This window comes from Lactuca sativa, chromosome 6 (assembly GCF_002870075.4).
Source record: "Lactuca sativa cultivar Salinas chromosome 6, Lsat_Salinas_v11, whole genome shotgun sequence".
NCBI lineage: Eukaryota > Viridiplantae > Streptophyta > Magnoliopsida > Asterales > Asteraceae > Lactuca > Lactuca sativa.
Genome location: NC_056628.2, coordinates 160,244,825 through 160,270,039, shown reverse-complemented (window position 1 = coordinate 160,270,039; position 25,215 = coordinate 160,244,825). Strand labels below are relative to the sequence as shown.

The 25,215-nt window shown below is 37.7% G+C and overlaps 1 protein-coding gene across 1 annotated transcript; it reads right to left on the bottom strand.

Annotated features, from left to right (window-relative positions):
* Window positions 1-18,241: 18,241 nt before the first annotated feature.
* On the bottom strand, window positions 18,242-18,676 carry LOC111904265 (uncharacterized mitochondrial protein AtMg00810-like). Its single transcript, XM_023900045.1, has one exon. The coding sequence runs from the start codon at window positions 18,674-18,676 to the stop codon at window positions 18,242-18,244; it is 435 nt and encodes a 144-aa protein (XP_023755813.1).
* Between the last annotated feature and the right edge of the window lie 6,539 nt (window positions 18,677-25,215).

Genomic DNA, 25,215 nt, shown 5'->3' with positions numbered 1-25,215 from the left:
TTGTGGGGATGATGGAAACAGAAAAGAAAATTACAAAAGAACCCTAGCCTATTTTATCCACATTCACCTTTCAAGAAAAACTCCGGTGATCTTTCTCTCTCTCTCTCTTTAACATTCCCAACAAAGCTACGATAAGGGGCGACGAGGTGAGGTACTGAGATCGACGATTGTTGCAGAGTCCAAGGAGAAGCGAGAGTGTTTTCAAAATTTTAGGGTTTCGTTTTCCCCCGTTATCTACTGAAGGCGCGTTTCACTAAAATTATAAAGCGACACCTATAGAGGACGCGTGTTTAAGATAAAGCGCCCCCCGTGTTTTTAATTTTTTTTCTTTAGACACTAATTTAAGGGCATGCAAAAATGCGTGTTCTCTATCCTTCAAATTTTAGAAGGCTGACATTATTTTTAAGGGCACACAAAGATGTGTATCGTAATTCAGCGAGTGTCATTGTTTGCGCGTCATTAAATGGTATTTTTCTTGTAGTGAGGGAGTAATCTGAAACTTTTCCAAACTTTATCAAGAATATTCTAGATCACAAAATTCAAATAAGGCAATTAACAATTAATTGGTGGTTATCTAATATGACCTAGTCCAAATTCTTGCAAGCTAATTCACCAAATAATTCAAATAATTAAATTTAATCATATAAGGAAGTAATTATTCAATTAATATGAAGATATCTTTAAATTTGGCAAAGATAATCACCCAATATCATAAAAACTGATTTATATCAATAAAAGACGTTTTGGTAACTATCCCACAGCCAAAGAAGCACAAAATCCCGAAAATAGCTCTTTCTGACCAGCTGACTCGTCGAGTCAGTCATGGACTCGGCGAGTTCAGCCATGGACTCGGCGAGTCCAGCCCCCAGAAACCCTAAATTTCGATTTTAAAGCAAGAATAAACCATAATTGCATGAAATACATCAAACAAACAGCCCTAGTCTCTGATACCGCTTATGAGTTTTATGCAAAACATCATTCCTATGGTGTACATGCAAACACTAATAGCTTTTGGATCTAGTTTGTCTAATGAACATGCAATTGAATATCCAAAGCTATAAACCCTAGATCTAGCATACAATTAATCATATTAATACAAAATGGGGTTTAGATCTATCCTTTGATTGTTATATAGCAATAACAATCTAATCCTTAGCTTTAGAAAGCTTAGTGCCTCCAGTGCTACACCTCTAATGGAGTCACAAACACCACTAAGCAACTTGGATGAAGAGGAGAAGAGAAGAGGCTGCCCAAAACGTCTAGAAACCCTAGAGGAAGACTTATACCTGTTTTTGGGGATTAAGGGTCCTTTAGATACACGTAGGCTATTAGGGTTTTCAACTAGGAAACCCTAATTTGACTGCTTAGGCCCTAAGCAGCCCATGGATCCCTTTCTTTAGAGTCATGGGCGAAATCTTCTGGGCTTCCCCATAAATTTCGTCCACTCCACTCTATGGAGTCCATTAGCCCACTCTTGCAATTATCTTATAATTACAACTTTAGTCCCTTAAGTTTAATTAATCTCTTTTAGCCACAAAATTAATTCTTAATTAATTTTTGACTAATATTAATTAAACATTATGATTTCTCCTTTAATATATTATTCTCATAATATATTAGAAAATCATAATTAAACCTTTCTCTCCTTAATTCATCCTACATATTGCTATAGTGAAGGCAACCCAAAAGGACCATGCTCATAATCGGGTCAATTACATACCAAAATAGTTGTGGACTTAGACACTAATCCAACAGATGTATCGGGGTCACGTGATAGCATACGCTTCTAGGCAGTTAAAGCCTCACGAGGCTAACTATCCGACATTGGATTTGGAGCTGGGGGTTGTGGTTTTCGCCCTCAAGAATTGGCTGTATTACCTCAATGGGGTTCCTTATACCATTTACACGGACCACAAGAGTTTGAGGTACCTCATAAATCAGTCGAATCTGAACATGAGGCAGCGTCGGTGGTTAGATGTGGCGAAGGATTATGACTGTTTGATCCTTTATCACCCAAGGAAAGCTAATGTGGTGGCTGATTCTCTTAGCCGCAAGGCAGTGGCAGATCCGATACGAGACATATGTCTAAGGATGACAATGATTATCTCGTTGCTGGAGCAGATCCAGGAGGTTCATGTCGAGGGTATAAAATAAGAGCGTTGAAAGTGCGAACAGATGTTAGGTCATGTGGCCTCATTTAATTACGACAGTCGTGGATTGTTGACCCTACACCGGTGGGTCTAGGTTCCTTACTATGGCGGGGTACGCCAAGTTCTGATGGATCAGGATCAGAACTCGAGATTCTCCATCCATCCCAGGGTGACAAAGATGTATCAGGATCTTCGTCCTGATTATTGGTGTCCCCGCAAGAAGTAGGACAAAACATGGTATGTGGAGCGATGCTTGACTTGCAAGAATGCCAAGGGCAAACACCAACGACCTCACAACAAGATGTAGCCGTTGGAGATTCCCGTGTGGAAATTGGAAGATATCACTATGGATTTCATCACGAAGCTTCCCAGGACCGCACGTGGAGTGGATTCGATATGGGTCCTCGTGGATCGTTTGACCAAGAGTGCTCATTTCATCCCGATCCAGGAGAGTATTTTGGCTGAGAAGCTACCTGAGATCTATGTACATGAGGTAGTGGCATGTCATGGAGTGCCAGTATCGGTTGTGTCAGACCGAGATGTTCACTTTACTTCCAGATTTTGGAACTGGCTTCATGAAGAGATGGGTACTCGTCTTTACTTTAGTACCGCTTTCCACCCTTAGACTGATGGGCATAGCGAGAGGTTGATTCAGAATCTTGAGGAAAGGCTGCATGCGTGTTTATTGGATTTTTTAGGCAGTTGGGATACATATTTTCTGTTAGTGGAATTTTCGTATAATAATAGCTACCACGCTAGCATAGATCGAACACCCTTAAAAATGATCTATGGGAGGAAATACAGTACCCCAATCTGTTGGGGTGAGGTCAGTGAGAGAGTCATGGGCAATACATATGTGGTACTCAAGACAACTTAGAAGATTCAGCAGGTACGTAGCAGGCTTCAAACTGCTCAGAGTCGGCAAAAAGTTAGGTCGACAAGCGCCGTTCAGACATGGAGTTTTAGGTGGGCGACATGGTCCTCCTGTAGGTGTCACCTTGGAAAGGTTTCATCTGGTTCAGGAAGCGGGGAAGGTTGGGCCCCATGTATATCGCTACGTTCAGGGTTTTGGCTCGGGTGTGCCGGTTTGCTTACCCTTTGGATCATCAACTAGAGATCAATTAGATTCACATTACTTTTCATGTTTCTCAGCTGCGGAAGTGCTTAGTGGATGACTCCGCAGTTGTTCCTTTAGAGGATAATGAGGTTGATGATAACCTAAACTACATCAAGAGAGCTGTAGCCATTCTTGACAAGAAGACAAAGGAGCTGAGGAATAAGAGGGTAGAGCTAGTGAAGGTGCAGTGGCAGCACCACAAGGGCTCAGAGTGGACTTGGGAGCCAAAGGAGGAGATGAGGGAGCACTACCCAGACTTATTTCCACGTGAAGCGAACTTTGAGGACGAAGTATGATTCAAGTGGGGTAGAATTCTAACATTTGTCACTTGAGGTATTAAATATTTTTTAAGTATTTATAACCTATTTGTTGGGTTTGGAATGAGTAATGGATTATTGAGTGGACTTAGTAAGTGGGTCATCTAGTTGGGCTGCCCAGAAGACGTACATTGGGGGTAAGCTTGGCGTACGCAGGGCATAGAGGAGCATAGGATTCAGGGGATGCATGACGTACGTGCAACGTACCAAGGAGTGCGTGCAACGTATGTGAGTAGACTCAATACCCTAATTTTTAGGGTTTAATCCATATAAATAGAACATTATAACCCAAACACTACCCTCCTTACCAACCTCTCAACCTCAGAAACCTTATATAGCCTCTCTTTCCTCATTCTTCTGTGTGTTTGGCCTTGTGAAGCTTACTTTGGAGATTTGGAGCTTGGAAGAAGAACTTGAGTATCGTGAGCTTAAGGATCTAAGATTATCTCAGCATTTGACACTCATTGGAGGTATAAACCTTCCAACTTTCCTCATAAATGCTTACATCTATGTTTATGGAGTTTTAGACATTTTTAGGTCCAAGGAATGGATTTTTAAGGTTCAACTTCATATCTAGGCTTAAGGTTGCCACCCTTAGTGCTAAATGTGTCCCATTAGCAATAAAGTTTTGATCTTTGAGGTCCTTTTGTGACCATGCATGAGATCTAGCCTTTTCCATGGAAGTTAGTTGTTATACTCCAAGTTTGGGCCCATTTGGTGGGTTGCAAGCCACCAAGTAATCGACTTTATGAGTTAAGACATGCTAAGGGACTCCGATCTGTAATATGGAATTAAGGTCTTAAAGGAATAAGCACTTTTTAAGCTTATGGCTTAACAGGGTAGTGTGTTAGGCGTACAAGCTATTATGTGCAGCGTACAAGCCATGCAACGGTACACTTAGCGTATAGAGGAGTACGCCCAACGTACTCTCAGGTTTTAGGCTTTGCGACGTTTGGGCCTAAGTTTGGGTCATTCTTTGGACTTAGCAGTTATTGGGCCTTAATGGGCTGTCAGAAGTCAGATAATGAACTAAGGACATGTTTGGGCTTAAGGGAAGACCCATTTGAGGAGTAGGGCCTAATTTTAAAAATTAGGCCTTTAGTGAGCCATTAGTGCGCTTGGAGAGATTAGATGAAATTGGTCCTAGGTTATGGTCCAAATTAGACCAGGGGTAAAATGGTTATTTTACCCTAAGAATGATTATGGATATTGACTACATGTTTTTATGATAATGATAGTTGGGCAGTCGTTGGAGCAGCCACTATGGATTCCTCAATTTAAGATTCAGCATTCATCTTTGCGAGGTGAGTTTCCTCTTAGGAACGGGTCTAAGGCACCAATCCTGGCCCGTTTATGTATGATAGTATGTGCCAGACTTCGGTCTGATGGCGGGCATTGCCCAACGTAGGTTTATGTGTTTATATGTTCCGGACTTCGGTCTGATGCCGGGGAAAGCTCGAGGAATGTTTGTATGCTTGATGTCTTCTCGATTCTTGCATGTGCTAGTTTATATATTTCGGACTTAGTTTCGATGCTGGTGAAAGCTCGAGGAATGTTTATATGCTATGTTATATGTTTCTGGATTTCGGTCCGATGTCGGGCGGGGCCCGAGGAATGTTTATATGTTTATGTTATGTGTTTATTTATGTGTATTGTTGATATGTTGATATGTATACAGAGCTTTTCACGATGTTGGGTGGGGCCCAATTCCGAACATTGTCCGATGGCGGGCGGGGCCCAATGTAGCGTGCAAGGCCTAATGTTATGTGATTATGTGATTATGTGATTATGTGTATGGTATGTGGTAGTTTAATTAGACTCACTAAGCTTCGTGCTTACAGTTTTCAGTTTTGGTTTCAGTTACTTCCGGTAGTAAGGAGAAGAGCTCGAGATGATTATAGTGAACACATCATTTTTTTTAGCATGAGATGTTTATACTCTGATATTTTGACAGATGTTATGGTATTTTGAGATACACGATTTATGAATTTTTATATGATGTTTGATGACTATGGTTTTCTTAATGATTTAAAATGAAATTTTTGGACTATATTTTCGGGGATGTCACAAGTCCCCTAACTTTAATCCTTTACGGATCCTTGGCACTTTTGTTCTCATGAATCCCTTACGAGTTATAGTGATCCCTTACAGACGCTCTTCACTTAATCCCTTATGAATTTTATCAAGTTTCTCTAAGGAAACCACATACCTTTTTCAACCCATGGAAACCTTTCTCAATCTTTTTATGACTACACACAATCTCATTATTGCAGGAATCATCTATCTAGATTCTCGCAGGAAAAATAATCTCATTCTCGAAAGAATCATAACCACATTCCCGTAGGAATCATAACACCATTCCCGAAGGAATCATAATAACATTCCCGAAGGAATCACCTTTCTACTCTTCTCAAAATCTTTCACTTGAATGTTATGGTCTCCCTATAGTCTTAAACATCACATGAAACATAACATTCGATCTCATCATCTCATTAAGAGATCTTTTGCTACCAATCTAGTACTTTATTCATTAAGTACTTAATCTAAACCATCATCTACTAAGATGTAGATGTTCAACTCAATACCATTAATATCTAAACATATATACATACTCATTCAAAAGATTATAATACATATAATCATACTTATCTTCATATATTAGCTTATAACTATTTATCATAAAACCCTTAACATATACTCACACCTTTACACTTCATTTACAAGATTATATTTCATATGATCATATTCAATCTACATCTAATATCTTTTATATATATATATATATATATATATATATATATATATATATATATATATATATATATATATATATATATATTCAACATAATAGCATCTGCATTTAAGCATATCTTCATACTCTATCTTCATCAAATATATTGTGGGTATCTAACACAATACCACTAACATTGAAACATACATTCATAATACCATTAACATATAAACGTTCATACATGATCAAGAAAGAGAGAGAGTTATAACTTACCTTGTTAATTAGTGAAAACTAACTACCTTTGGCTTCAAAGCTTCAATTGATGCATATTGATCCATTTTCCTTACTGAACGCCTATTAATACAACATATCAAGCTCCATAGAACTTGTAGTAGCCTATTAAGAGCTTAATCACTCTCCATACCAAAATGATCACTTAATTGATCATAATTCCAACATCTCATATTCTACCTCTAAATCTATTTTTACCCAGTGAATTAAGCATCCGAGACTACCTAATTAATTACACTATAATCTCTATTGCATTAATTCATATTCCTTACTAGTTAGGGTATGAAACCCTAACTTTCCATATATGGATTTCACCAAGGAAATCACACACAAAGCTTGTGCAAAGCTTGTAAACACTCTCAATAAAAAAATAATTGATTTATAATCTTATTAACTTAAACAATCTAACCAATCTAGAAATTTCACCATTGAAGCTAAAAGCTTGATTAAAAAGAGAAATCATTACCTCAAGAGGGATCGGATGTTAATCCATTCACTCCTCTATCTTTTGCTCATCTTGGCACCAATATCACCATTCCTCCGCTCTCAAATGATTTGGGAGAGTTTTCGTCCAAGAATAAGCCCTTAACTTATTTTAATTTGTTCTTTGATTTGCAAAACCACATTACGACAGCATGTCTACCACGCCATGGTGCACCTAATTATCTTGTGTTCTCTCTCGTACCGAGCCACATTTCCTTTCTGATATAAAATCTTACGTTCTCCTACCACAAGTACCATATACCATGCCGCGGGGAAAAGTACATTGCCCTCGGCCTATAGTGAAATTTTCATCCATATTACTACTTCAGAAACCGCGTTGTGGCAAGGCCCTTGTTGTGCCAAGACACTTCAACAGCTCCTTAGCTAATTCCCTTCCAGTTTTGGGACAATTTTTCTTCTAATCTTTTGATACTCATAACTTCTTCGTTTTAAACACGTTTCAATTATTTTTATATCCACACGAAGGTGGGTATGAGTTCCATAGCTCCATTAAGTCATATCTGACAAACTACATATGAGTCTTAATCTATCAAGTCACAAATTAGGACCAAAAACCATAAAATTCTCATTTTACCCTTTATGGTTTGTATGCATTATCTCTTATATTTCTTTTCTTGAACTCGCTTATCTCGTCTTATGAAAGTGACTTAGACTTATATTGACTCATTTCATGATGTTACTGTTGGATTAATGTCTAAGTCCATAACTATAATTGGTAAGACTTGACCCGACCCGGCATTGTCCATTTGGGTTGCATGGCATCATGCACTTGGATAGACTAAATGAGAGAAATAAGACACTTATGGTTATTAATATATTATAAGTTCTAGTATATTAATAATAAGAATAATAAGATTATTTAATTAGTTTTGATCAAGAATTACTCTAGGATTAATTAAGTGATCAAAAGAAGACTAATTAAATATATGGGTTGATTGTGCAAATCATCCATAACTTATATAGTGGGCCAAAGCTCCATGGATAATTAAGTTGGATTAAACCCATAGGATGCTCCATGGATGCTCCATGGAGGTTACATAACCCATGGGTCATGGAAATGAAAGGTCATGACAATTAGGGTTTACATGGTGTAACCCTAATTGTAACACACTATATAAGCATCATATTATTCACCAAAATCGGCCAGTAGAGTGTAATAGAAGGGCTAGCCGATTTTCAAGAAGTGTAGAATTCTCTCAAGTTATTCAAAATGTATTTGGTGTTGTGTGAACCATTTGAGGTGTCACACTTGGGGCACTAGGCACTCAAGCTTCATGAAGACATTCTACATCAAAGAGGTATGTATTCTATCTTGTTATATTCATTGTTTTATAGCTTAGATTAGGATAATACCTTGGAGGTTCATATTTGCATGTATAATAGAGAAAAGATAGATACAATGTATTTAGGGTTGCATGTACACTTAGGAGTGTTAGAATGCTCAAAACCCAATAGTGGTATCAGAGCCTAGGCTTGTTTTCAATTATACTTGATGCAAATTGCTGAAAAATGCTGAAAAACTCGATTTTCTGGCTTTCTGGGCACTGGACTCGCCGAGTCCACTGATGAACTCGCTGAGTCCATGATTAAAATCATCCTACTCGTCGGGTAGGTTCATGCACTCGACGAGTAGGAGCCCCAGACAGCATATATTCTACTTTTTTGGCTGGAATTGGACTAGGAACATTACCCTAAAATGTTTTTGGACTTATAAACTTGTTTTTTGATGTGGTAATGTTCATGCTAATCCAATTTCAAAGATAATTGTCTATAGATTCATGTTTTGTATTTGTTTAAGGTTTAGACTAATTACATGAAAAAGTTTGATTTGAATTATCTTGTTCTTATGAGTTACTTAGATTAATAGAAAAGTTGAGTGAAATAGTTGTTTTCAATCCAAATTAATCTAAAAGTTGATTCTAAAATGTGTTTTTGTAACTTTTCCTCAAGTTATATGAAAAGTCACATTTAAGTTTCATAAAACCTATAAAAGTTGTCAAAGGTTACAAAATGAAGAGTCTAGTTCTAGTTAAATGGTTTTATGACTCCATAACTTGTCCTCAAGTTATGGATGACCAAGAGTATCTTCATTAAATAATAAATAAAAAAAAAAGTGTAACCTTAATTAATTCCATAAGTTATAAAATAAAGAAAAGTTAATTCTTTTATTAGTTTAAAGTCTTCCATAACTTGTCCTCAAGTTATGGAACTTGAAGAGTTTTTGGATTAAAACTACTTTAAACACATAAGTTATGGAATTAATTAGTTTTGAATAGTTTCAAAACTTGCCCTCAAGTTTTGGAATTTGTAAAGTTTTCTCCTATGAATACTTTAATTCCAAGTTACCCCTTAGAATTTTAAAAGTTAAAATTCAACCCTTATACTTTATAATATTATAAGTTAATATATATATATATATATATATATATATATATATATGTGTGTGTGTGTGTGTGTATGTGTATAAGAGCAAGTCAGTCTTACCGTTAGTAGGTCTCATTCACAAAGTCGGTCTATAAGGGGGGGTATAAGGTTACTGCCTATAAAATGGCAGTTTAATGGGTGTCCACTCTCACCCACCGCTTCCTTGACTGGTGGAGGGTCGTTAGCCGAACGGGTTTGACAGGACTATAATTCTCCCTTCATTAAAAGTATTAACGATAAATACTAAGTAACTAAACTCTTAATAATACCCAATCTTAGTTACATAGGAAAATGTGAATAAGGTGCTAATCCATGAAATTACACTTTGCACTTTGTTTAAGTCGGTTAATGGAGCGTGTGTGGTTAACCGGCACACTAACTCGTATTTAACAAGGTAGGCAAAGGGTAACTTAATGTTTATCATAGTATCGATGGAGCGTGTGTGGTTAACCGGCACATCGATTGAGGGGTAAACACTTAAGGGTACCAAGTAATTTGCATGGTTACTTCACACCTTGTTTTGTGATCCTCGGCATCCCAGTCACAAAACGTGAAGGGCACACTCGAGATTGAAACATGCCATTGAACAGTTCAATGAATCTCAAAAGATCTAGGAGTTTCAAAACCAATTAAAACCTAATAATACATTTCATTACGGCATACCTCTTCTAAGTTATAAAATAGTTTGTTGGGTCCTAGCCTTAATATTTCATATTGGGTGTCATATTAAGGACTTTTAGATCAACTATCTTGAATATCTCCCAAAAGATGTCTGGTTTAGATAGTTATGATCTTCCCAAATCTCTTGAAACAAGCTTTCCTAAATGAAGATGATGTCCCATGGAAATCATACTTCTTTCACCTCCTCCAATTATTCTCCCTAACCTACAAGTTCTTGAAAAGTTTAAGGTCACTCAAGCCCTATTGGCAAGGCAAGGTCTAGGTGTGGTCACATCTTGGAGATGTAGTCACATATTGACAAGCCGGGAGATTTGGGTGTCAAAGTCTTGAGAAAGTTTGTGGCTCAACTACTTACTAAGTGTCATAGTGAGTTCCTTTGGGACTCCTATGAAACAGACTAAGACAAGACCCTTAATGATCTTATCCATTTGCTAAGATCAACTTCCTAAAACTTTATGGACATTGACAATGATGATATTGGATATCCAGTAAAGCTCTCTCTTCCCAATGGAAAGGGATTGGCCATAGTCAACTTGGTTGACCAAATGGTAAATAGAAAGGCTAAGTCTATGATAGTCCCATGCTCCATTAGCAAAGCGTCCATATGTTAAATTGCCAAAGGAAGGGGCAGTGGTTGCGAAGCTGCCAATTTTACCTAAGGATGTTAAAGTCAATAAGTTTGACTCTACTTTAGGTAAAGTCCACTATCTAACTTTGCAAAGTTTCTATTCTTATATTCTTGATACATGATGTGACTGGGTCACATGTTGATGTTTTAAGAATCAAAGAAAAGTAAAGAAACTTAAAGAAAGAATATGCTGAATCTGATCGCGTAGATGGATTTCTATCGCATAGTTTGAAGATTGGATTCTTGAGCTACTTCTTAGGAGTTATGATATTTTTGCTTAAGAATAGACAACAACAAGTTTTCATATGGATTGTAAGGATAAGTTTTTCCGCAATGTTTTTAAATAAAAGGAAATTTTCTGTTTTTATTTATTTTAAAAATATCCTTACAATGGTATCTGTGAAAAATTTTTGTTGCTTATAGGATTCCATTAATAGCAAGAGTGGAAATATGAAATTGATTCTTTCATTTATGGTAATGTCTAAATTTACCAAATAAGAAAAGATTCTCATCACCCAAGTCTCAATTGGAACGGAACTTGGAATCATGCAAGTTGTATAGCATGGTGAATGAGAACTTTCAAGTATTGGAAAATTAAGACTAATTACTTATTCAGATGGATGTGTGAGTCAAGTAATGGACTAAGGGATCGAGTACATAGACTTCTGCACTAATTAAGTCCACCACAAAAGATTGATAAGACTATCCGTCATGATTTACTTAAGTTCAGTAAATATGGTTATACTTACAAGCTTAAGTGTAAGTCTGAGACATTTGAAATGGTTCCAATGTAAGGCAAAGCGAATAAGAAGAATCAACTTAGGCAGAAAGATAAAAGTTTCTCAAATCTGAAAAGATGGGTGAGTACTTTAGTATCAGTTATTGTGATCATCTTAATGATTAAGAAACCATATCAAAAATTAGTTCTCTAAGGAAATCTTAGTGCATTCTTATGACTAAGAAGAGGAACTTGAATTGTTGGAATGGTTAAATCAAGAAGATGAGTCACACTTCGTTCCAATACAAGTCTTAGAGTCATACTCCAAGATTGTAATTTGAGTGACATGTCTTAGAGAAGGTTTAAAACACATGTCAAATGTAAGAGTAAAATTTTCTACTCTTGTACATTTGAAATTGGTAAGTTGTGATGTTTTGGATAAAACAAAGACCAACTAAGGCCAATTGTGTGAAGTTTTTGTCTTGACTAGAATCCACACTATCTCTTGGATGTTTGACAAGGGAGTCTTATAGGTCAAGAGGACAGTGGGAGTCTTAAAGGTACTTGAAAGCCTCAATAACTAATCAAGAATAAAACCTGAAGTTCTTCACTAGCACACGACTTGAGGTTTATAACCTATCGTGTTGACATATTTTGTGCTCATTCCAGTTAAAGTTGGCTTTGCATATGAGTTCTTAGAGTTCTCAATTGGTTGCACAACAGGTTGGAAGCAGTGGCAGACCCTTGAGCTGCCAGATGGCAAGAAATTAAGATTGAGTTCAGTCCATATGAGTTTGGATTTGTCATTATCCTCGTCTTGTGACTATGGTTTTGACAATTCACATGAATAAGAACACATACACCATTAAATCTAAGTGTCATAAGGTTTCTCTCCGATTCATGAAAATGATGGTGAGGAAACACTTTCACTAAGTAGATTTTAGCTAGATAGCAATTGTGATATTTGCATTCTCAAAGTCGTTAGTGGAGCGTATGTGGTTTACTGGCACACTAACATGGACTTGTGAGAAGTGGAAAAGGTCTAAACAATTCAGACTATGATTACGGCATCCCTTTTCATAGTTCTTCAAAATTGTTTAGACACACCTGTGAGCTATCTAATGAAAGGTGTATGATTTTGATAAAGTATTATCAAAGCAATCTAGTATCAGAAATCTGAACTTTGGTAAGAAAGTCAATAAAGTATTGATTTCTAGAAGTCGAGCTGATTTCTGAGTACATGTCAAAGCTAGTGGGAGCATAAGTGTTATGCTAATAATCATCATGTTAGTGGGAGCATGATAATTATGATAAAGGTTGCAAGTTAGCAATGTTAATTATAGAAAACAAAAGTTTCAACTGGGAAAGAGTTGTTTTGCTATAGTTAAGGGAGAAGAAATTATACTTCATCTCAAATCTATAAGCTTAGATCATGAGGTTTTAATCATTTAGTCAAGGATATATATATATATATATATATATATATATATATATATATATATATATATATATATATATATATATGAATTTCATGTTGGAATGGCTCAACATAAGGAAATTCTGTATATGGGTCCATTATTTGCGTTCTAAAATTCGATTATGATTACGGCATCCCTTTTCATAATCTGAATTATGAGAACTTGGCAAATAGAAATGGAAATGTTATAGCAAAAGACTGGTTTAGTCTTTATGTGAGACAACATGAGTCGTGTCCCATATGCTTCGGATATAGGATCGATTACATGTGCTATATTTATCCTTTCTATAATTTTCCTAATGCCTGGGGCATTAAGAAAGGAAAAGGTATAGAATTGGATACGACTAAAAGGATTAAGCAATTGTTGAGAACAATCTAAGGTTTACCGAAGATTGGTTGCTCAAGGACAGTTGGAAGTATAGTGATAATTCTGGAAGGACCATATTGACATAATCTGTAAGGAGGCAACTCTTGGTCAGAAGTGATAGTCAAAATGGAATCTGGAAATGTTTCAAAGTTTGAAATTATTTAATCTGTGTAAGATTAGGAAACTTAATGCAAGAAGAATGTTCCCAAGGAGCTGATCTCCTTTGGCATGCTCTGTAATGATTGTTGTCAAGTCTTTCCAACTTTGTGCATAATCATTACAAGAAGATCAATGCATATAAGTTTAGAATCTAACAGATTTCAATAAATGGCATGAATTTGGAATTCTTGCATTTGCAGTAAGGATTGGGGACTGTGAAAGAGGATCATTGGAGTTATGTTCAATTGATCTATTTCACAAAGTAAAGATCATAGACAAACATAGTATGCATACTTGGTGTGTGGCATGACTAGTGTTTAGAAAACATAGTGTACATGCTTGGAGCATGGGACAACTATTGTTTTAAATTCAAGAATAAAGTTGATAGCTGAAACAGTATACAATGAATAATGTGTAATCATATGGTGATAAATAAAAGGTGTTTTATTTATATTCATAGGTTCTGAGACCATATTGGATTCAATTAATCTTGTGTTTCATTTTGCATGTTTTGACTTCCAGAATAAAGTAGGTTATTCTTTCGGAATGACTAAGTTATTCAAACCATCCATAGTCGGTCATATGTTGGAAGTAGATATGAATTAAGATTGTCATGGGTTGGCTTGTAGAGTTCTAAGATGTTGGACAAAGGGCTACAACACTCATGAGTGCTCATAAGTTCTGAGTATTGGATTCAACTCGCGCTCATTGGAATCACTTCATGGATTTTATCACGAGTGATCATGAGACGATAATATCTTATATTCTTCAAACCTAGAGATATGAGTTGTTACTATGAGTTGGTTGTACATTGATTGCACGAAAATGCACTCGGTAACTCGGTGTTATAAAACATGCCTTTGTGTATGATTCAACAAGTAGTGGAACAAGCCATATGAGTCGAAGTTTATCCATTCCTTTTACCTTCGGAATAAAAGCGATATATGTGGGCCACTCGATGATTTGATGATGACAAATGGAAGTGCTCGGCCGGGCCAGGACTAATTTGATTTGTTCAATTAGTCAGTCGTCATAAATCGGAAATCGGGAAACAACAAATGGACAGAGAGAATGATTATAATCCATGTCTCAGTCCATACGATATCTAGAATGGAGGAATATATGATCCCTTATCTAATGGACAAGTCATTGACAAAGGTCAGAGTTCATCTACAAGGTCAGAGTTCGACAGAAGCTTTTGAGAGCTACGATTGCCAGTCGGTTCCTGAAGTCATATGCAATAATAGTTTTAGACTTATCCAAGTGGGAGACTGTTGAATTAATGTCTAAGTGCATAACTATAATTGGTAAAACTTGACCCGACCCGGCATGGTCCATTTGGGTTGCATGGCATCATGCACTTGGATAGACTAAATGAGAGAAATAAGACACTTATGTTTATTAATATATTATAAGTTCTAGTATATTAATAATAAGAATAATAAGATTATTTAATTAGTTTTGATCAAGAATTAATCTAGGATTAATTAAGTGATCAAAAGAAGACTAATTAAAAATATGGGTTGATTGTGCAAATCATCCATAACTTATATAGTGGGCGAAAGCTCCATTGATAATCAAGTTGGGTTAAACCCATAGGATGCTCCATGGAGGTTACATAACCCATGGGTCATGGAAATGAAAGGTCATGACAATTAGGGTTTACATGGTGTAACCCTAATTGTAACACACTATATAAGCATCATATTATTCACCAAAATCGGCCACTAGAGTGTAATAGAAGGGCTAGCCGATTTTCAAGAAGTGTAGAATTCTCTCAAGTTATTCCAAATGTATTTGGCGTTGTGTGAACCATTTGAGGTGTCACACTTGGGGCACTAGGCACTCAAGCTTCATGAAGACATTCTACATCAAAGAGGTATGTATTCAATCTTGTTATATTCATTGTTTTATAGTTTAGATTAGGATAATACCTTGGAGGTTCATATTTGCATGTATAATAGAGAAAACATAGATCCAAGGTATTTAGGGTTGCATGTACACTTAGGAGTGTTAGAATACTCAAAACCCAACAGTTACATCTTTTCAATTCATAAAATGCCTCTAAATGACCAAACTACCCTTTTGGTCAACTATTAATCCAAAGTCAAATCATTTAAAATTTTGGCTTCTTACAACTTCTCACCTCTACTTAATATTAAAGATTAATCGATCCGAGTCAAATACTGTAAGCTCAAAGCTTCACTAGATTAAAAAAATAATAATAATACCTCGACCTTGAAACTCACGTCAAGCCTTACTTCTCAAACTCAGGTTCGAGCTCTATAAAGCAAACCACACTTTCAACCTCGACTTTGTTAGTTATTTAAAATATAAATTAAAATAAATTGCAAGAAAAATTCGATCAAGTTCGCAAGCACGACTCGACTCTACTCGATTATGCAAATTTTGACTAATAAAAATGGTAAAAGTTTACATATTATTAAGTTTGTGAGTTTTACAAGTCGACTTATTTCAATACTCAAGCTCGACTCGAACCGAATCGTCGATTCGGTCTCGACTCCACGAGCTATTTTAAGCGACAACCACATTTCTAGTACTGATAAAATTCTAAAAAGAATAAGTAGTTATGTTTTAAATCGAAACAGAAAACGACTATAAAGAAAATATAAAACCACACAAAAAATTTCTTAAGATACAGACATTAGAAAAAGAAATGAATCCAATACATATATATATATATCACTTGTTTAGATCTCATGAAGATATGGTCGGTCCTTCGTCGTTGTCCCCCACCCCCACCCTTTGTTTGTTTGTTTTTATTGAAAGACATGTATAAACAAAGAGGAAACATACAATAATTATCGAAATAACCCTCATCGTAAATACCATAAACTAAAAAGAAGCTCAACATAAAATTAAAAAATATAAAATATAACCAAATGAACGATAAAACACCTCAAATATATATTTTTTTTATTTAAAAAAATTATTATATTAAATAAGATTGGAAAAGCTATTAGCAAATACTGATAGAACCATTTAAGTAAAGTCATTTAAGACGCAGTAAATATATTTGAACTATGTGAAAAATAGCTTTTTCAAATAGTCTAAAATATATTTTCTTACTCAAAACATTCTATAATTATTGGATAATAGCTTCCTCAGTCTTTAACTAATATATTAATTATTTACGAAATAAAAACAAATAAAAATGTTTTGACATGTCAAACTAAATTCTCTCTTTATATTTAAACACATTTTAACATGTTTATTTATTTATTTGTTAATTGAAAGGACTGTCGGTTGTCAAATTCCTTAAAAACCCTTATGTTATACAACCTGATCTTGTTTTCAACTTGCTTCAACCTGAAAATTTTTATGAGGACTCCCTTCCCTTGGGCCATCGGGTTAGCTTTGTCATGTTTACGATTTATAAATTAATAAATGTACATGAATTATATTGTTTCCGTTCACATTTGTTAAAAACAAGTGTTCTAAGCTCACATATTACACAGGAAGTTTAAGCAATATATTTTTTTGAAAAAATATGCTTCTTCGAGAGAAAAATAGAATTTGTGGCAAAAACGACAATAACAATAAATGTTCTGTTTTTGCCCCCCCCCCCCACCCCCATACACACACACAAAACACACTTTAAAAGAGACAAACACATACATATTCACATGCAAAATATACATAACCACATACACATACACAGTTATAACATTATACTTTGAAAAAATTTCTAACTATACAAAATATAATTTACGTATAATTATGAATAATTATATATAAATAAAAGTGCATATTGGTTTGTGAAAATAAATATGTAAAAGAAACTAATTTCTTTTATGTTCACAACCTATATACATGAATACATGAAAACCATTATATATATAAAAAAACAATTTTAAAAATAAACTTTAATAAAAGGAGAATCAAAATAAGAATATACATAGAAACGAATAAGTAAAAATAATAATTTTCTAAAAAATAAATAAATTAGTTTTATATGACAATATTGTCATATGATTATTGAAAGAGAGAAATTACAAGGTTCTCAATGAAAAGAATAAAAGCTAAAAAGAAGAAAGGGGAGAATAAATATTAGCTAAGACAAAACTTCAATGGGCTAAAGCCTAAAGGGATCATAAACATGTGTTCTAATAACATATAGACTAACATCCCCCCTCAAACTCACAATGTCACAACAATAAGCATTGAGAGTTTGTCACACAATAACCAAAACCGAGATGCCGATAGATCCTTCGTAAAAATATACGCAAGCTGGAAGGTTGATGAAACAAATGAAAGCGATATGGTTCTGAGATGTAGGTGGTGAAGGGTGAAGTGACAATCAATCTCAATATGTTTCGTCCGCTCATGGAAAACAAAATTCTTCGCAATTTGTATCGCAATTTTGTTATCATAATGCAGGGGAGTAGGTGAAGAAATGTGAATCTCCAAATACGAAAGCAGCCACCGTAACAAGATAATATCACATGTAGTCACAACCATATCACGGTACTCGGCCTCCGTGGATGATCTAAAGACAGCGTCTTGTTTCTTGCTCTTCCATGAAATGAGAAACTCTCCAAGAAATACGCAAAATCTAGTGGTGGATTTACGATCATGACGGTCATCATCTGAATCAACATCACTATAGGCACGTAACTGAAGAGAAGACATCAAGTGAAACAAGATGGTCTGAAACTAAGTGTCACGAAGATATCTCAGAATATGGAGTACAACTCCCCAATGAACATAGGTAGGAGCAGTAACAAACTGACTGGAAACATGAACATCATGAGCAATATCCGGATGAGTAATTTTAAGATAAGCCAAACTTCCCACAACAGTGCTATAAAGATTCAAATCGGACAAAGAAACACCATCAGCATGAGAGTACCATGCATTGGTTTCAAGCGGAGTATCAATATTCCGATTGTCAGAGAGGTCTGCCCATGTAAACAAGTCAGATATATATTTAGTGTGAGAAAGAAGATACCCTTTCTTAGACAAAGTTATCTCAATGCCCAAGAAATAACATAGCAAGCCCAAATTCTTCATTTCAATTCGATGAGCTAAATCATGCTTTAAAGATCTGATACCACCATGGTCATCACCAGTAATAGTGTTGTCATCCATATATAAGGACAAAAGAATATATCCTGCACTCAAGCATCTAACAATCAAAGTCAAATCATGATTACTATGGACAAATCCCAGAGAAGTAATCACTATGGAGAATTTCTCAAACCAGGCACAAGGTGCTTGCTTGTGACCATACAAAGTTTTGCGAAGCTGACAAACCTCAACTGGCTGGTGTCAAATTCCTGGTGGGTGAGACATATAAACCTTTGCATGGAGGTCACCATTCAAAAAAGCTTTCTTGACATCCATTTGAAAGATCGGCCACTATCGAATGGATGCAACTGCAACCATAGTAAATACTGTCGTCATCTTTTTCACTAAGGTAAAGGTCTCCTCATTCTCAAAACCGTGTTGTTGAGAATACCCTTTTGCTACATGTCTGGCCTTGTACCGCTCAACAGACCCATCAACATTTGTTTTTATCTTGTAAACCCAATAACAACCAATTATATATTTCCCATGAGAAAGGGAAACCAAATCCCATGTATGATTCTGATGAAGAGCAGTGAGTTCCTCGTCCATAACATTCTGCCAAAGGGGATCTAATACAACTTTTGTATCTGATTCAGGTTCAGACAGATGATGGATGTTCGCTATAAATGAAGTAAATGGTCCTGAGTATGTAGAGTAAGCAAAATTTGTAAGCTTCGTGTACTTGATAGGACGAGTAGAACTCATGAGGGGTCATCAATCTCAATAGTCGAAGGGTCGGACTTAGGAATATGAGGAGTCGAGGAACTCTCTAAAGAAGTTGGCGTGTCATGAACAGGAGGATCATTAGAAAAGATGAGTCTAGAGCCTCTATATCCTCATCAAAAGGATCAATATGCAGAAGATCTAAATTCGTTACATCGTTGGCTATAACAAGAATATAGTAACAAGGAATATGTTCCAAAACGGGTGACATACCAGGAAACATATAACTTCTTATTCACAGGATCATAGCAACGATATCCTTTTTATCCAACACCATACCCCAAGAATACACAAATAACATATTTTGGTCCCAACTTGTTCCTCTCAACATGAGGACAAAGAACAAAACAAGTACATCCAAAAACTCGTAGAGCAGAGTAGTTTGGTAGGTGACCATATAGCTTCTCAAAATGAGACATTCCTGAATTCAATTCAGTAGGGATAAAATTAAACACAAAAACAGCAATTAAGGTTGCTTCTCCCCAAAAGGCACTAGGAACCTGCAGAGTAAAGATCAACGAACCTGCAATCTCAACAATATGACAGTGTTTCTGTTCTTCCACACTTTTTTGCTAAGGAGTATCAATACACAATGACTGGTGTGTGGTACCGACAGAAGCAAGTAACCTAGTAAAGCTGTAACACTCCAAATCAGGTATTACCTTTGAAGCCCTTGGAATTTTAAATATTATATAATAAGTCCCTTAAGTATGATGGGCGTACTTCATGACTACGCTTAGCGTACCATGCATGAATGATTGCAGTGGGCCAGCATGTAAGCTAGGCGTACCAAAGGATACGTGGGGCGTACGTGACAGATGTTCAAACCCTAATTTCCTGACATGAGACCTATATAAGCATCCTTATCTCATTTGAGCTTCAACCTAACCAACCTCCTTCACCTTCAAATGTCCCTGAAAATCTTCAAATCATTAGAGAGTGTGTTCTTGAATTTTTGAGTGGTTAAACAACATCCTTTTTGTGTGTTAGCTACTAAGATGAAGAGGAAACAAGCTTAAACAAAGAGGAGCTTCTGGATCTTACATTTTGAGCAGTCTAGGAAGCTTAAGGAGGTAAAAAGATTTCACCTTGGTTATCACTTCCATTTCTAGAGCTAGGGTTTTCTCTTTAGTCCTTCTTTGTTTTCTTGAACCACCTCTTCAGAGTTTGAGCAACTCCAAAGCTTATGATGGATAGATCTAATGTCCTTTGGTCCATTAATAGCATAAAAATGGAGTCTTGAAGGGTGTTTTGACCTCATGCATGGATTAAGACTCTTGGAAAGGTCTTAATGGGTTGTTGGGAACATATGGGGCATGCAAAGACATAAAGTTGCCAGCTTTATGGCTTAGGACGTCTTAATGAAATCAGATCTAAAGTTTGGATGTTAGAACATCGAGTATTAAGCACTTAATGAAAAATGTGCTTAAGTTGTTTGTATGTTGGGAATAACTTAGAGTGTACAGCGCGTACGGCTCAGGGACTCAGTACGCTGAGTGTACCAGGGTGGTACACAAGGCGTACGCACATCAGATGGATGCATAGTTGTTTTGGGCTTGTAAGCCTTCGGGCCTTAATTGTTCATTGACCACAGTCATGTTTTGGAGTTAGTGGGCCAACTTATCTGTTTTGGGCCATAGTTCCTAAGGTTAGGCTTTATTGGGCCTTGAGGCCCATTAATGATTTTGGACATGGAATTTGGTCCCATTAGCACAGGAAGACTTTTTGGGCCATTGTGAAAGGACTTGGGGTTTGGGTTTTTCAATTGGATTGTGCTCAACCCTAACCTAGGGTAATGGTATTATTGTTCAGCACGAGTGGTTACAGACTTTTAGGAGAGAAACTTTCGAATTCAACAGATAGAGGTTAGTCTCCTCACCATACCAATGGGTCTAAGGCACCAAGGTCGGCCCATTTTGTGATATGTGGTACACTCATTGTTGTAGAGATATGTGGTATGATAGTTAGATACGCTTAGTGTGATGCTAGCTATATATGTGATACTTGCAGGGAAGACCATGGGAGGAGACCATGGCACTTGAATGTAAGACCATGTGGGGGAACACGTGGATTTTCAATTAAAGACCATGGGAGGAGCCCATGACACTTGGATGTAAGACCATGTAGGGGAGCCCATGGATTTCCAGTGATAGACCATAGGGGGATCCCATGACACTTACGTGTAAGACCATGTGGGGAAGCCCATGGCATCCTGGAGTAATACCTTAGGAGGTGCTCACGACATCCTTATATGTTTGTATGCATGGCTTATATGGTATATGTAGCTTTTATAGCTAATATGATATGTGTTTATGTGGATTGTGTGTGGGGTATGCTCTGTGGAACTTACTAAGCATTAGCTTACAGTTTGTGGACTTGTTTGAGGTACACCCGAGCCTAAGGGAAAGGGAAAGGCTTGATGGCGCGGTGTTCACTCTCTCTTAGGCATTTTTATGGGACACTATAATGTTTTGAAATAAAATTTTAATTAATATGAATTTTGAAAACAACTGTATTTTAGATTTTATGGTTTGTGGAAAGTATTTTAGGTAATTAAAATGAAAAAATTCTTTTGAAAATTTGGGTCGTTACAAGTTGGTATCAGAGCCTTGGTTTGAGGGATTCAGGTACACCCTCGGGTGTGTCGGGACTCAAACTAAGGAAATGGTAAAATTGTTTTCAAAAATAAAAAATAAAAGTTAAAACTTTTAAACAATAGAAAAGAGTAGAGTGCAAGGCGTGTGATTGGACGAGCCAAGTAAGTAGTTCCCCAATATGTTAGCCATGTTATATTGATATTTGAGTTATGATAATCGTATGGATCTTGCTATGTGTATGCTTTAAAAATTATATACGGTTAGGAGCTTATAGCCTTAGAATGATTGATATGGCCTTATTTCCTGTTCCTTATCTGGTTGTGGTCCCAGGGTAGAATCTCTTATTCGAAAGTCTATTTGATCCTTTTATGTGTATAATTTGCATGCATAAAGGCAACCTGTTATGATTGGTATGATTGATGTGGGTAGAGAAAATCTTTGGGTCGTCTAGTATTTGAGATATGTGGTATTTTGGGGGATATGATTTATTTTAGGACGAATTGGATTTATCAGGTAGAGCCTTAGCGAAGGTACAGGTAGGTGTGGAAGGTAGTTGGGCCCGTACTGCTGAAAGCACAGGACCTGTACCCAAGCTAATGTTAGACCTGGAAGCTCTAATGAGGACCGGTATACGAGGATCCCCTCTATAAACATCATGATCATTATGTCTTATGGTATTGCAGTACAGTATGGTGGTGACATGACACGGAGCTGGGCGATCAGGATCGCGATCTGTATCTGGGTCGGGTGATGGTACCGAGCCCATTGACGAGAGGTTGCGTGAGCTCATCGCAACCGAGGTTGCGATGGGAATCCTTGACGTTATCATAGTTATCTTTCCGATAGTCAAAAATGGTATGATGGAGATCATGGAGGAGAGGGTCAGGGCATTCAGAGCCGATATTGTTGTGGGCCAGGTCGGGGCCTGAACTTCATCGTTCTAGGAGTTCAAGGCGTGCGGGGCGTCGAAGTTTTTCGGGGTCAGGGACCCTATTGTTAGCCGACGTTGGGTGGCAGATATAGAGAACGCCAGCGTACAAGTTCTTGCCCTGATGCGGAAAAAGTGGGTTTTGCTTCGTGTATGCTGAGAGACAGAGTTAGAGACTGGTGGGGAGAGGTGACTAGTCAGGTGGGAGTAGCCGGTGTGGCTGAAATGATATGGGCCGATTTGGTTCGACAATTTGATTTGGAGTTTGCACCACCTATTGAGGTGCAACGGCTTTTGAGGGAGTTTCATGACCTCCAACAGACCACCGAGACTGTGGTGGAGATCACCGCCAAGTTTTGGGGAATGAGCACTGTTGATCCTACAGTATGCTGCGAATGAGGACATGAGGAGGACGAGGTATCATTCCATGCCGAGGGATGATATCCAGGAGTTTGTGAGCTTCACATGGTGCAAAACCCTAAATGAGATGGTAGAGAAGGCCTGTGAGTGGGAGATAGACTTGGACTTCCGCACCAAGTGGAAGTCCGAGCAGGCATAGACAACAGTAGGTCAGGCTAAAAAGCCTAAGACCTCGAATTCTACCAGTAGAGACTAGCAGGGTCGTGGCCGGTGTACCAAGTGTTGTAAACCGCATAGTAGGGCTTGTCGGATAGCGGGTTCAGGGTGTTACACATGTGGCCAGCCAGGTCACTTGAGCAGGGATTGCCTTAAGAAGGGTTTGATTTGTTTTCACTGCAACCAGACTGGCCACAAATGTGTTGAATGTCCGAGGTTGCAGGGCGGGAGGAGCAGTGGCGCCGCCTACACCCGTCACGATGAGGATTACTGGTGGCCGCCCTGCTAAGGCGGATGCTCCAGCGGTGAAGAGCTATGGATTTTAGTTGACCACCAAGGAGGCTCGGGAAAAGCCAGACGTTGTGGCTGATACGTATTTTATTTCCCTGCTCTAGATATATTGCATTGCTTATGTGTATATTGTGCTTATGTATAGGGACCTGTTTGGTCAATGGTATGTCGGCTCACTTTTTGTTCGATTCGTGTGCTACTCGATCGTTTTTATCTCTTGCGCTTAGCAAGTAGTTTTCGGATGCATCGGGAACCTTGGATTCCCCACTTGAGGTGGAGATTGTGGACGACCTCACTGTGAGTGCTGCGAGGGTGTATCGGGACTATGTCCTGAATGTTCTTAGGGAGAGGTTTCGTGTTGATCTTGTCCCGATACTATTGTGAGGGCTGAAGGTGATTGTCGGGATGGACTGGTTGGGGGCCAATGGGGCCATGATCGATTGCGAGCGCCAGTTGGTGAGGGTTAAAAACCCAAGCGGGGAAGAACTAGTTATTCAAGGTGAGAGGGCCTCACATGGGCCAACCCTCTATTCAGCAGCGAGAACTAGGAGATTTCTGCAGCAGGGTTGTATGGGATTTCTGCCATATATCTCGGATACGAGGGTTAACACCATGACGGATGTGGGCAATGTTTCAATTGTACAGGAGTTTTGGGATGTCTTTCCCGAGGAGTTACCAGGAGTGCCTCCGGAGAGGCAAGTGGAGTTTCATATTGATTTGGTGTCAGGTGCCACTCCGATAACGAAGGCACCGTACCGGCTAGCACCACCCAAGATGCAGGAGCTATTTACGCAGCCTCAAGAGCTGCTAGACCGAAGGTTTATCCATCTGACCAGTTCCCCATAGGGATCTCCGATCCTGTTCATGAAAAAGAAGGATGGATCACACAGGATGTGTATTTATTATCGAGAGCTGAACAAGCTAACGGTGAAAAAACGTTATCCGTTACTGAGGAACGATGATTTGTTCGATCAACTACAGGGTGCGTCTTGGTTTTCCAAGTTTGATCTTCGGTCAGGTTATCACTAGATGAGGATTTGGGAGGAGGATATACCGAAGACAACTTTTAGGACTCGATATGGGCACTATGAGTTTGTGGTGATGCCATTTGAGCTCACCAATGCCCCAACAACGTTCATGGATCTCATGAGCAGAGTGTGCAGACCGATGCTGGATCGGTCGGTGATCGTTTTTATTGATGATATCCTGGTCTATTCTATGACCAAGGAGCATCATGAGCAGCATCTGAGGGAGGTATTGGAGACACTGAGGGCAGAGAGACTTTATGCCACTTTCTCCAAGTGTGATTTAAGGATGCGAGAGGTACAGTTTTGGGGCATATCATTAACCAGGAGGGCATTTTGGTTGATCCAGCCAAGGTTGAGGCAGTGATGTGGTGGGAAGTACTAAAGAACGTATCTGAGATCCGTAGCTTCTTGGTTTTA

Coding starts and splice junctions, on each gene's coding strand:
- LOC111904265 (XM_023900045.1), bottom strand. CDS start 18,676: ATGGATGACAACACTATTACTGGTGATGACCATGGTGGTATCAGATCT.